General features: G+C 43.9%; 1 protein-coding gene across 1 annotated transcript in view; it reads right to left on the reverse strand.

The window, feature by feature from the left end:
• LOC144798009 (ATP-binding cassette sub-family C member 12-like) overlaps positions 1-13,125 on the reverse strand; it is a 2,245,771-nt gene that overhangs the window by 1,396,011 nt on the left and 836,635 nt on the right. The window contains exon 12 of the mRNA XM_078668799.1: positions 1,381-1,505. Coding sequence (XP_078524925.1) covers positions 1,381-1,505 — 125 coding nt within the window. The remainder of the gene's footprint in view (positions 1-1,380; positions 1,506-13,125) is intronic.

The raw sequence follows: 13,125 nt of genomic DNA on the forward strand, positions 1-13,125 counted from the left end.
TCCTCCGGAATTCACAAGTTTCTGTGCAAAATATGCAGGGGAGGTGGCGTATAGAACCTTGTGTGTGATGCATGCCAGTTTAAGCTATATTCTGGCCTTGAGAGGAAGCCAGTTCAGAGCTTTCAGGTGTGGAGAAATGTGATCAAATTTCCTTGTGCCGGAAGTAGTCTGGTGGCCGCATTGAGGCAGGCTTTTAAAGGAGTTTGAGTTGAGTTGAGGCGAGCCAATGGACAGTCAATTTCAAGGCCTCATTCAGGGAGAGAATCTCCTTGAGAGATGAGGTTTTGATGTAAATCTGAGTATCGGCAGCATACATATGGTAGGCGATGTTAGCTGTGTGTAGAACATCGGCAAGCGGTTCCAGGTAAAGGTTAAAGAGAGTAGGGGACAGGGTTGATCCTTGATGGACTCCAACCATGACCCAAGAGAGAGAGCAGTATGTTGTTTTCCTGTAGCTTTGTTTCATAGGCCAAAGTAATCTGTGTGTGCTGTGGCTTGGGTCGGTTGTAAATGTCTCTGGAAGCTCAGATTGTGAGTGATTATTTCAAACAGTCATAATTGAGAGGTTTATGGTTGAGGCTGAAGGAAGTATGAGTTTCTCACAGTGCCTGTCATTGAGTCAATTAAGGTGTTCAGCCGACTCGAACATCTAATTCTTGGCATCTCTGCAGAGTACACAGAGCAATGGAGGCATGTGTCAAATGTAATTGTAATTAAGTGCAAAAATGAGTGAAGGAGGTACAACACCTCCAAACTATATTGACAGGGCCTAAATGTTGCCTCAAATGTCACCTCACAAATGTGCATTTTGATATGGGGTAGCTCCATGCAGCCACAAGGTGTTGTGAATATGGTAAATATAAGATCTCATTTTGAGAATCTGCTTGTGGGTTTTACAGCGCTATTAATGTGGCACTGTTCAGTAGTTGTATTACTATAAATAAAATAAAACAAATAAGAACTAAGAGCACTACATGAACGATTTAGCTAAACGGCATAATAAACTTATGGTCTTCCTTACTTTGAAATGTAGAGTGTCTCTGCATGGGATTGCGTCAAATACAAGCACATTCTCATTTTCACCAGTCCAAAGGCTCCCTGGCATGATGGTATAACCTTGGTACCCGAGATTCATAGCTGTTGGCAGCTCCACCCCTTCAAGAACCCACACCTCACTCTCCTGCACAACCCCCACCAGAGCTGGACAATGGTAAAAGGAGAGCAGAGGGTCACATGCTTCAAAGGTATGAGTAACAAAGAATCACAGTAAAAAAGCACAGAAGAGCATCTTGTAAGATTCACTTTCAGACCTCAGCAGTCAGTGCCCCAATCCTCTTATAGGACTATACCAAAGAGTAAAAGCTCATAATCAGTGTTTACCTTTTCTCATCAAATTCTTTTCCAAATAGGACATTTTCTTTAACACTTCCATGAAAGATCCACGCTTGTTGAGGCACATATGCTAATGTGCCATTAAGATATACTTCTCCATCTTTCAAGTGCATCTGAAACAAGCAGATTTAGATTACCAAATGTGTCAAGAGTAAGCATGAGACACACACATAAACTGGTAGTGAATATAATGGGGAGCTATTCACAATAACATATAGAAATGTATTGGTGAACATTTACACCTCTGCCTGAGAGCATCTTTCGATTTTTTTCAAGTTTACAAACATTCGCATAGTTATCCATGGTAAGCTGCATTAGGCACAGATATACATGCATACTTCTGGGAATGTCACGTGGCTTTCTTTAAAGGCTTCTGTTCCCCTCTGTAGAGTTATTTATACCAGAGAACTGTGCACAATGAAAATGAAGCCTCCTGTGTAAATGCAATTTTTTCAGTTGTAGATAAAACAATTTCAATTGTGATGAAAGCCCTCCACTTACACCCAAATAGATCTGGGGTGATATGTCCCCCCTCCTATCTTGAATGGGGGTTACTATAGTCATTGGCTAAAGTAAATCTTTAACCAGTTCGGGGGTGGAAATGGTACAAAGTGAAGCAGAGGTTGTGTACAAATGCACGATTGGGCATTCCCAAACTTGTGAGCAAACCAAGCCTTGGAACACCCAAGTCAAGTCAAAATTTATGTTTATTATGACCGTAGTCTTTAAACAAACAAGCAGTGAGCATAACACACTAAGAGGAGTGTATACAGTAAAACCTATACTTATTTCTTAAAAAATTATTCTTTAAAACAATTCTACATTTCAATTCCAAAAATACATAGTCCAGTTATAAAATCCTAGTCACCTCTAAAAGTTACAGATGCATTAAAACATGTTATAAATTTTTTTAAATCCTAATCACTTTTCTCACCATCCTAACAGATTCGGTCAATAAAACTTCATACAGAACTACATTTTCCCTAGGTTCTCAGTACCTCTGGGTCACCTTTAGAAATTTCCCTAGGGCGATTGCAATGTCAATGGAGGGTACTTCTGTTAGGAGGCTGGCTGCCTGCGTCCTTGTTTTAATTCCGTATTTTAGGAAAACTGGGCGCAGCCATAGTTTTCTCTGTTCCAGGAGAAACAGGCAGTCCAACAGAATGTGCAGCCAGTCACACTTAGTTCTCAGGTTACACTTGCAGCGACCTTCTTGATCTATGAATGTGACTTTGAGCTCTTTGTTTATTATCCACGGGTTAATCCCAATTCGACACCTCAGGATCTCTTGCCTAAGCCCACGGTTAGGTAGTCTATCAAGGTAGGGGAACCAGTTTCCGTTGGGCCAAGCCTTTAGCATATGTGCCACTGATTTTTTGTTTGTTAAATAGCTTAAATCAATTGCTTTAGAAACTTCCCTCCCCCTTTGTTTCAGCTCCCCTTTGGTACTTATTACCTGCAACGTTTCCTGGTCCCAATCAATCTCTAGTGAGTTGCAGATTCCTTTCAATTTGTCCCTGCAGATTTTTGCCCATTTTAACTCACTTCTCAGTATTTCATTGCGGCACCAATATGCGACTTTTTGGCTCTCGGGGTCTTCCAATCTCTTCCAAAATCTAATCACGGCCATCTGGGATTGTATTTTCCAGGATTTTGAGGCTATTTCTAGCCTGATGGCTTGTGTCATCGAAGATCGAGGAAGGGATAGGAGTCTTTTTAAGCAATTTCCCTCTATCACGTCCCAGGACCCTTTACCGCTCAAATAGAGGATCTCTGCGCCATATAAAATTTGAGAGGGTATCATTGCTTCGAAGGCTCTCAGCATAGGTCGGTGTGACATCTCTCCATACACCCCATTAAACCTTTTTAACCCACATATGGAGGAAAGTGCCTTCGCTTTTTGGGTATCCAGATGGGAGTTCCAATTTAAATCTCTATCGAACCACAAACCCAGATATCGATATTCATTAACCGCCTCCAGTTTGAGGTCGCCTATATACCAGGAAAATTTACTTATCTTTTTCCCGAAGCACAGGGTTTTAGTTTTATCTAAATTGATTGTTAGGAATTTTCTGTCACAATATGTTTTGAAGGCGTTAAGCTTCCTTTGTAGGCCCCTCTCGGTCTGGTCTACTATCACCAGATCGTCTGCGTACAATAGGCAGGGTATTTTATTGCCATCCATTTTGGGGCTGGCGCTGCCCTCCACCTCTAAATGTGCCGGGAGATCTGACAGGAAGATTGAGAAGAGCTGTGGGGCCAGCACACAGCCTTGTCTCAATCCATTCTCTATGGGTATTTTTGGTGTTAAGGATCCGACCTTATCCTTAATTACTTGCCCCCAGTTTTCCCTGTGGAGTTCTTTTATTATTGTGAGTAGATCAGTGGGAATCTTCAGCCTCTCTAATAACTCCCATAGGCAGGCCCGATCCACTGAATCAAAGGCAGCTCTGAAGTCGACAAAACAGCAGCATAATTTGCCGTTCTGTTCCGTCGACTTCTTCGCCATCGCCCATAGTGCAAATCCGTGGTCTATTGTAGAATGGCCTGCTCTAAATCCCCCCTGTTCTGTGGGTATTATTTGAAACTCATCTACCCATCCATTCAATTGTTTCAACAAAATTTTAGAGAACACCTTCTCGCCTATATCTAGCAGATTGATTAGCCGATAATTTTGTGGCTCTTCCTTGCTCCCTTTCTTATGAATTGGCCTAATTATTGCCCCCTTCCAGGTTGGTGGCATTACCCCTTCTTTTAGGACTACCTGGAACATCTTGGCAAGAAATCTTGCCCACCATTTTACCTCGGATTTCAAGATTATAGCAGGAAGATTGTCCGGACCTGCTGCTCGAGTTAGCTTAAGTTCCCTTATTGTGCGCTCAACGTAGTCTTCATTAAATTGTAGTAGTAGGTCATCTGAGATTTCTTGCCATACTTTATGCTCCACCTCCTCTCTAGAAGCCCTTGCCCCATACAGTTCCCCTATGTACCCTTCCCAAGCAGCCTCACTCACCACACAGTTCAAGTCTCCATCTGGTGTTCCCGCTACCGACTTTACTAATCTCCAAAATTGCCTTAAGTTTTTATCCTCTATGGCTTCTAGTAGTTCTAGCCAACACTTTTCTTTATAAACCCTTTTTGCGTTAGTTACCATTATCTTAAATTCTTTTTTCAGTTTGGCTAGCTGGGCCTGTCTCTCAGATGTAAAGTTCTTTTTTTGTCTTCTTTGTGTTGCGCGTATCTCCTTTTTCTTATTTTGGCACTCCACTGAAAACCCTTTACATTGATTTATTTGTTTAGCCATTATGCGATGGTTCCCTTTTAACTTTAACTTTAGGCATTGGACCACCTCTTCTAGTTTCCCTATGAACCATTCCAATTTCTTATTCTCACAGTTTTCCGGTGCTAATTTAATTTGCAGGGCCTTCAATTTTTCCATATATTTTTCAGTTAGGCGTGTCGTCACCCGTTTGGGATATTCAACCTCCTGGGTGATTACCCTTTCTCTCTGTAGTTCACTTCCCCCTATCATTAATATATACAGGAGTTTATGATCACTCACAGCTTTTTGTTCTAACCTAAACTCCCTGATCTGGGTGAAATTCCAGGCCTGCAGGAATATATAATCTATTGGGCATTTCTGTTGCCCTGGGATGAATGTCTTTCCTGCTGGGGAGTCTGTCTCCGTTCTCCCATTTACGCAATGAAAGCCTCTCCCTCCCAGGGTGTGAACAAGGTCGAGATCTTGTTTCGAAATTTCCCCATCTGGGAACTTAGCCGGGTTTATTCCATACACCTCTAACTGTTCCCTATTCCAATGGTCTGCTTTTTTTGGATTTAGTTTATGGTTAAAATCCCCCATTATCATTATTGACTCTGCGGGATATTTTTCTAAAAAACTGTCTACGTCCTCTTTGAAGTACTTCATTTCCCTTTCATATTCCTCCCCGTTATCCCACTGCATGTATACATTCATTAAAATCAACATTTTATATTTCTGATCCACCTTCATGAGTTCAATTCTGCAAGCTTGTGCCCATTTGCATTTTGTATTCAACAATTTAAAGTCCCTCATCGCTTTTGTTGATATCAATGTCAGCAGCCCCCCCGAGGGCCGTCCATGGTTTCTCTTTATGGCTGACTGCTGTATCTGAGCGTATCCGTCAAAAGTAGGGGTGTTGTCGCATAACCAGGTCTCTTGCAGGCAGGCAATGTCCACTTTATTTATGACTTCCTTTATATACTCACGTTTTTGCTCATTGCCTATCCCATTTATATTCCAGGTTAAGAGACCTAGATCTTGCGATCCCCCTTCATCCTATTCGACGTCACTCAAATCGCCTTCTTCCTCCATATCCAAAAGATTACTTGGGTTGCCTTCTTCCATTGGATTACTATGGGTCGACCAATTGCCCCATGAGGAGTCGTTCCTTGTGTTATTTATTACGACATTCAGGCGGCTTAGATCCTTCTCCGTCTCTCTACTGAGGATTACTTGCCTCTTCTGGAGCCCGGCATGGTGATTTAGGAAGTTTTTATCATTGGAGGTTTTTATTTCCCTCTCTGGGATAATCCTTATTCCCTGTTGAGTTATCTCAATTGAGGCTTTCAGGATTGCCCTTTTTACTAAGACTGAGTGGAGGGTAATTTTTGTTATCTCCTTTCCATACCTGTTTTCTACAAAACCAACCTGCTGTAGATCTTTAGTACCGATCCCTCTCAAGCTGTCGCATTTTTGAAATGCGGACAGAATCCGTGCCCTATTTAGGTAACCTGGATTTCCTGTCGGCTTCTCTTTCCTCCCGGGAGGTATTGGGTCCAGAAATAACCAATTGTTCTTATCCCTCTCCGATAGATACATGTTTGTTACCAGCGCCTGTTGAGAGTCGATTTGTCTCCCCGTTTGCCGTCCGTTCCTTCTCTCATTGGGATCTTCATGTACCTGGGGTCTTACTGTCCTTTGAACTATAACTTGTTCATCCCTATGCCTTACTTTCTGTTTCGTCGTACGGAAGGAAGGGATGGTCTCAATTGCCTCCTTGCATCTCAGCGATTTCCTTTGTACCCTCTGGGTCCTAGGGGACTTTGGGTCTTTTGACTCTACTTGCGTGGGTCTAATTGTTGTAAAAGTTGGTGCTGATGCATTCAGGCCTGACTGTATCACTCCCGACACTGTTTCCTTCCCTTTTTTCTTCCCTACTTGGTTCAATTTCCTGTTTTTTCCAGACCTGGTCGTGGTCCCACGTGTGACATACCCCCCGCGCCTTTTTATCAACATAGGTCTTCTTGATATATATACGTTGTCTGCAGACTCGTCTGCCTCCTTTGCTGATTGTTTTGCGGGTTGGGGGTCACTTCCCGGGGATACACTACTTTCTTCTTCTATTATTACCATGTCACTTTTCTCCCTTGACGGGGTTAAATTCATAGACATTTCCTTAAATGGCATTTTGCTCTTTATTTCTCCTAGTTCTTCTTCTATTTTCTTTAGGTGTTGTTTTTGAGCTTTCATCAAACCATTATTTGAGAGACTCACTTCCAGGATTCCTTGTAATGCCTTCTGGAGTAACAAGATTACCTCTATCAGCGAAGATGTAGGCGTTTCCGAGATCGCTGAATCCTGTATTGTGTTTCTGGCAGGATTTACTGGGTTACCAGACCTTTTGCTCTCATGATGCATTGATGATTTTTGCAATTGGTAGAGCTGCTGGAATTGATCTGGCGCGCCTCCCCAGATAGCGCTCTGGTTCTGCTCTTCATTTCCCCTAGGGTCTTCATTTCTTAGTGACAGCTGAGAGAACAGTTTGGGAGATGATGATAGTCGAGGCGCCGAGATTTGGTCATTTAAGCTTTGAAGAGTTAGATTTATAGTAATGTGGTTCTCCCCCTCCTCTTTGCTGTCCGGGCTCGCCTCTTCGTGGTTTCCTCCCTTTTCTAGCTGTCTTCGACTTTCGTCCGGTTTGCCGGGGTTTCCATCAATTTCCCCGACAATTTCCACTATTTCTTCATCTATTTCTGATGTAATCGCTGGGTTCAATGATTTATAGTGTTTCCCCACGAACTCCTTTATGGACTTTGTCACTCCCGTGTTCTCTTTCTGTTTGTTATTCGTTTGATTGCCACCTCTTTTTGCCTTCTGTGCATTCTTCGCTACTTTTTTAACTTTTCTTTTCTTTCTTTTGCCCTTACTATTGTCCGGGGATGATGCTTGACTTTCTTGGCTCTCTTCCAGAGATTTTGAGCCCTCCGTTATTTTACTCCTCCCTTGTTCGTCCCCTGTACGTAAGTTCGTCCCTCTTTTGGGGGCCATTGCTGGGTACAAGAGCTGTTGTGTAAATGAAGGTGTTACACTTGATTATTAAATTTCTCTATTTCACGTTAATCACGTACCTCTGTTCTGCCTAGTTGCCTTCCGCCTGCTCTCCTTCCGCTATTCTTGCCACACTTGCCCTTTCTGTCGTTTTTTTAATGGACCTCCTGCTTCACAGTAGCTCCCGGCTTCTTTGAACCTATGTTTTTAGTTACTTTATTCTTCCCTGCTGCCTTACTGCCTTTAGGATTCCACCCTTACAGAATTGTGGACTCCTATTTCCCTGTTTCCCTGTTTCCCTGCTGGCTCTGCTGGCTCTGCTGGTTACTACTCCAGCCCCAGCTAAATGTCCGGGTCAGCTTTGGTCAGAGGGGTACTATGGAGTGCTAGCGCTGTCTAGGAGTTAGCGCTGAAGTGTGGCTTGCACTAGATTAAGGCTGCCGCTTCCCTAGAGTCCCTCTTCCGTGACTCTTGCCTTGACTCTTGGCGGCTCACCGGCTCGCGTCTCCTCCCCCCCCGCGGGCTCCGTAGTGCACCCAGGCGGGGGACGGAGTTTCTAGCGGTGCGTTTTTTCCTGCTTTCCCGCAATCAAGGCGCTTGCCGCTTACCGCTGGTAAAATGTGAGCGGTCGTCCAGCGGCGGTTGTACTGCTGTGAGTGCGGGCCCTGCCTCCGTACTCTCTCCTTGGCTCCGACGCTCCTTGGAACACCCACTTTCCAACTCTTGACTAGGATTTAGGAGGGTGGGTTTCTCCACAAATGTGACAAAAAAGCTGCATTCATAAATAAATCAATATATACTTGCCCGGAGTTCTTTTGTGTATTTCCGGCAAATGTAAAACAATATACATTTGGTCGTAAGCTCCAGTTGTGACTCAGCCGAAAATTACTTGTTATTACTCTTTTGCTCATCGGTTTCAATGTTCGAAGTGCCACACTACACATTGCTTTCGACTTTTGCTCAAATATGTTTTCATATTTATGAATTAGTTGTGAGTAGTGAAAACAGACTCTTTGTAATGTTGTAACCACTAAAGGAAAAACCAGGAATGGATCAAGTGAGAAATGGTCAAAGACAACCAGCACTAACATTCAGATTCTTCCATGCTCATCCTTTGCAGCCTATGGTGGTTGACAAGAGTATTTGATGAGGCCGAAATTACAGTCCTGTAGTTCTCCAATGCCTTTCTCCTTCTTTAGGATGAGCATACTTCCCAGGTGGCAGTGAAACACCAGCTAAAGAGCTCAACAGAACAATGTTAGAACATACTCACTATCTCATTGAACCCATACACACCTTCTGCCCTTGAGCAGCTACTCCAAATATGACAAGCAGGCTGCAGGCTTTCTCTGGAACTGAGACCTTCCTCAATAAATCAGAAGCGTCCTGTTAAAGTCTTGCATGTGCCATGCCTGTGCTTCAGCAGATGATGGGATGAAAAAAACAAAGGAAGAAAATCCTTCTGGGCCCCAAAGAAAGAGGAAGGGATTTTGGAAACATCACAAGGTTTTGATTGAAGTACTACCCTTTCAGAGTGAACAAACAAACATGTCTCCATCCAAATCAGAGGTCTCATTTGCTATATGTTAGGTGGGTCAATACCACCTTGAAAGACACCTTTATGTCGAGCCATATGAGATGAAAGTCCACCGAAGGCTCCAAGGGATGAGACAGTGGAGTTCTGAGCACCACAATGATCCCATTGATGGGCGATGGCGCTAACCAATTGGCTGGACAGGAACGTACCTACTCGGTATCTGGGCTGCTACAAGCTAACCTTTACCCTATGTTTCTATTCTATCTTCTCAAGATCCTAATTGGACAAGTAGGGCCAAAAGATTAAAGCTTTCTCAGGACCCCTGCTGAAATGTCAGCAAGATCATTGAATGGGATGAGTAACCATTGTTAGCCGACAATGTGTCTATTATTTAAATTGTCTCGCTATACCAATGCATTTTTACCCCAAGTCCACAGCCCACTACCAGGCATACTGCTGCTAAATCTTCCCGGTCTCGGGAGCTAATTTATATCAGGGAGCATGAACAGTTCAGCCTCCATGTCCTATCATCCATGCCAGGTTAATATCCGTTGTGACTGCTTCAAGAATGTGACATGCAATGGCAGTCTTCTGGACACATGAGCTTCTTCTGTAGCTGTATTCCATGCTTCTGCATACCTGCAAGGAAATGGTTGGACTGATGGGAAAATGGGGTCAAATGAGCCTGTGTGCATGAAAAAAGGACGCATCAGATGTTTCCCCAAAGTACAGTAAAACATATGCCGAAGTATGATCCTGAATGAATCCTCAGTCATGTTCCTACTGGCACCTGTTGACATGCAAAGATATATGTTGTGTTTTTCTGTGATCTGACAGTCCACCCGAAAGGCAAAAGCAATCAAACAGCCTGTAATCCAAATAGAGCCCCAATGAATGTCCAAACTTGTAGAGCACCAGTTGGTATCTATTGTTATTGATAAGAAACCTGGATTCTTACAGGCAATATTACACAGGTGCCAGAACTTCTAGCATACTCTGGGGAGAGGAAGCTTGTGGCATCCAGTCAGCACAGCATATGTACAGTGACGTTCCTTTCCGATTTATTCCTTCCATTTCATCATAGCCAGAATATTGCATACTGCTCACTGATGAGATATATATACATCTATCCTACCTGGAAAGTACATATGTTCAAAGTAGTTATATGTAGGGTTCAGAGTATTAAAGCTATACTTACTCATATATACTTACCCTCATAATATTATGCTAGTCGATGTTCTGGATACAATATTTTGGCAGTAGGACATTTAAAACTTGATATTATTAGAGAACATCACTAACATGAAGACGAGTTACAATTGGAGCTGACAGCTATGTGAAAACTTTGGGTGCAGATGTCAAGTGAAGAAGAAATACCCTCATATAAACATAGCCAAATGAGTGCAACTATACATGGGAAACAGACATTACAACATGGCGGTTTCCATGCGTGCCATTACAATGCACACAATACAACGCATGCTCCATTACAATGCCTAGCCTTTACCTCACACTTTTTTCTTATGCCTATGCTTTTACCACGAATGCCTTTACAACAAATTTTGTTGTGAATGTATGTATGGTAAGCGCAGGGGTAGTGTTTTAGGGTTTAGGGTAGGGGAAGGACTGGAGACTAGGGGGGTTGAGCAGGGGTCCGGTTTTAGGCTTTAGGGCAGAGGAAGTGCTGCGGAGCAGGGGGTTTGCACAGCAGTACTGTTTTAGGGTTTAGGGCAGGGCAGGCGCCGGGGGGGTCACGTTTGGGTAGGGTTTTAGGATTTAGGGCAGGGGAAGGGCATAGTTTTATAAAGGTGTTGGTGCTGGGGATTGGGGTGTGCCAGGGACCGGGATTAGGGTTTATTGTAAGGGTCAGGGAAACCTTTGCCATGCATATACCTTTAACATACATGCTTTTACAACAACATTTGTTGCAAAGGTATGCATGGGAAAGGCATATTCGTTGAAATAATGTGTGGTAAAGGTTTGCATTGTAATGGCATTTGCGGTGTAATGCATTCATGGTAAAAGCATGCGTTACAATAGAAGGCAATGTAATGTCATACATCCACTATGCATGCCCAGGGAATACCCCTTTAATAGCGACTCACCCTTTCCTGCAACCTCCCTTTACTCGGTTTCCTCACTGTGTCCACAAATCACAACAAACATGGCGCACGTGACATCCAAAGAGCCTAAGGCTTTACTCTGGTCTCATACTGGGGTTTCCATTCTCAACAGAGACAGGAACATCAAAGAGGGTTCTATTTATGCAGTATCCTTCATTGTACCCAGTGTGGAAATATGAGACTTGAATTTCTCAGCATTTTGGTCCAACTTAGTAGTTATATAGTTGTATCGAGGATGAGCAAAAATAAAATAATATGTGGGTGCTCCCGAGAGCACAGTAATTGGTACCACTTCTTGCATTATTATAGATGGGACTTCAGCCTTCATGAGACACTAGAGGTGGCCCTTTCATCACCCACATTTGCCTCTGCCTATGACCTCGGCGCTATTTAGCTAATTGGATGCACATTGGCAAAGCACGGGCTAGGTGTGAGTCCGTCTGCCCCCAGATGAGGCTGGGCTGGTCCACCATCTTTGATTTGCTCTCTCATCCATCGGATCAATCTGTTTAGTGAAAAGCCTGTGGACCTGTGAATATTTTTTAGATACTATTGCTAGCTTGCTACATAATGTGGAAACTGAGACGGGGATCAGGAAAGAATGCTTTGATCGGGCAGATCCAGCCCTCAATGCTCGTTGCCTTGTTCCTGGGGTGAGACCCGGTCCCCCAGCAGCACGCAGTCTTGGGGGGCAGAACCAACTCCTCCCCAATGCTATAAAGTGCCAAAGAGACTCGCGCAGCATCGTAGCCCGGGACAAAGGCGGGCCACCTGCGCCCGTCCGCGGCCGGACAAGGCTGGGCTGGGCCATGTTCCTTTTATTTGCAAATAGGTATCGAGGCTTGCCAAGGGCTCTGCTCCTGCAGTGGTGGGTAAAGACTCTGGTCAGTGGAGCGGCCTTGCTTGTTTTGTTGCTGTCTTGCCCTTTTTACTCTATATTAGATCTGTTTTCCCCATTTGCATCTCTTCTGCACAGCTCTGAGGGGGTTCATTTGGATATTTTGATATTATTAAGCAACTATGGGGTAGCTGGCCTGCCATGAAAAGACACAGATGCAGGTCCAGCCACTAACCTCATCTCTGCCACCAACATCAATTGACAGAATGTTACAGAGGGCTATAGGAGTAGTGACAAACAAAATTGAACTCACAGAAAGACGGTTGCCCCTAACCCCAGACCCTCGATGCTCTTCGACAGGCTTGACCCCCCTCTAGCTACCCCTTGTACCCAGCCCAAACCCCCTTTGAACCCACATGATGACTATACAAAGCGAAGAGTGGTACCCAGAGTGCATTCACAGAAGGTGGGTGATATCACAGGCCTTTTTAAAAATTATCAATCTAAAGAAAATGACTCGGGCGGCCAAACGAAAGAAGCAGAAGGATGGAACTCTTGATAACACTCCTTGCCCCGATGTCCTACACCTCAACCATGCTGACAGTATACGAGTGGAAATTGAATACCCCTCCCAGGCGGCCAACCTACTGGTGAACATACGGGTGCAAATTAAATCCATTGTGAAGGGAGAACTTACCCCCATGGTAGCACACCTAGATAAGGTGTTAGAACTCCGTGAAAAATTAGACAAAAGGTGTAGCGAAAGGCCTCCTGTGGACATAGCAAGGGGAATTGATACATTCTGCCAGTGAGGTGGCCTAACTCCGGGACAGAAGCTACTCCCTCCCCGCGCAAACGGGGCGCAAGAAACCAACCTACCAAAGAAAACGACCCAGAAGGGCCAAGAGACAATTCCAAGGAAGTT

This window comes from Lissotriton helveticus, chromosome 12 (assembly GCF_964261635.1).
Source record: "Lissotriton helveticus chromosome 12, aLisHel1.1, whole genome shotgun sequence".
In the NCBI taxonomy this organism is placed as follows: domain Eukaryota; kingdom Metazoa; phylum Chordata; class Amphibia; order Caudata; family Salamandridae; genus Lissotriton; species Lissotriton helveticus.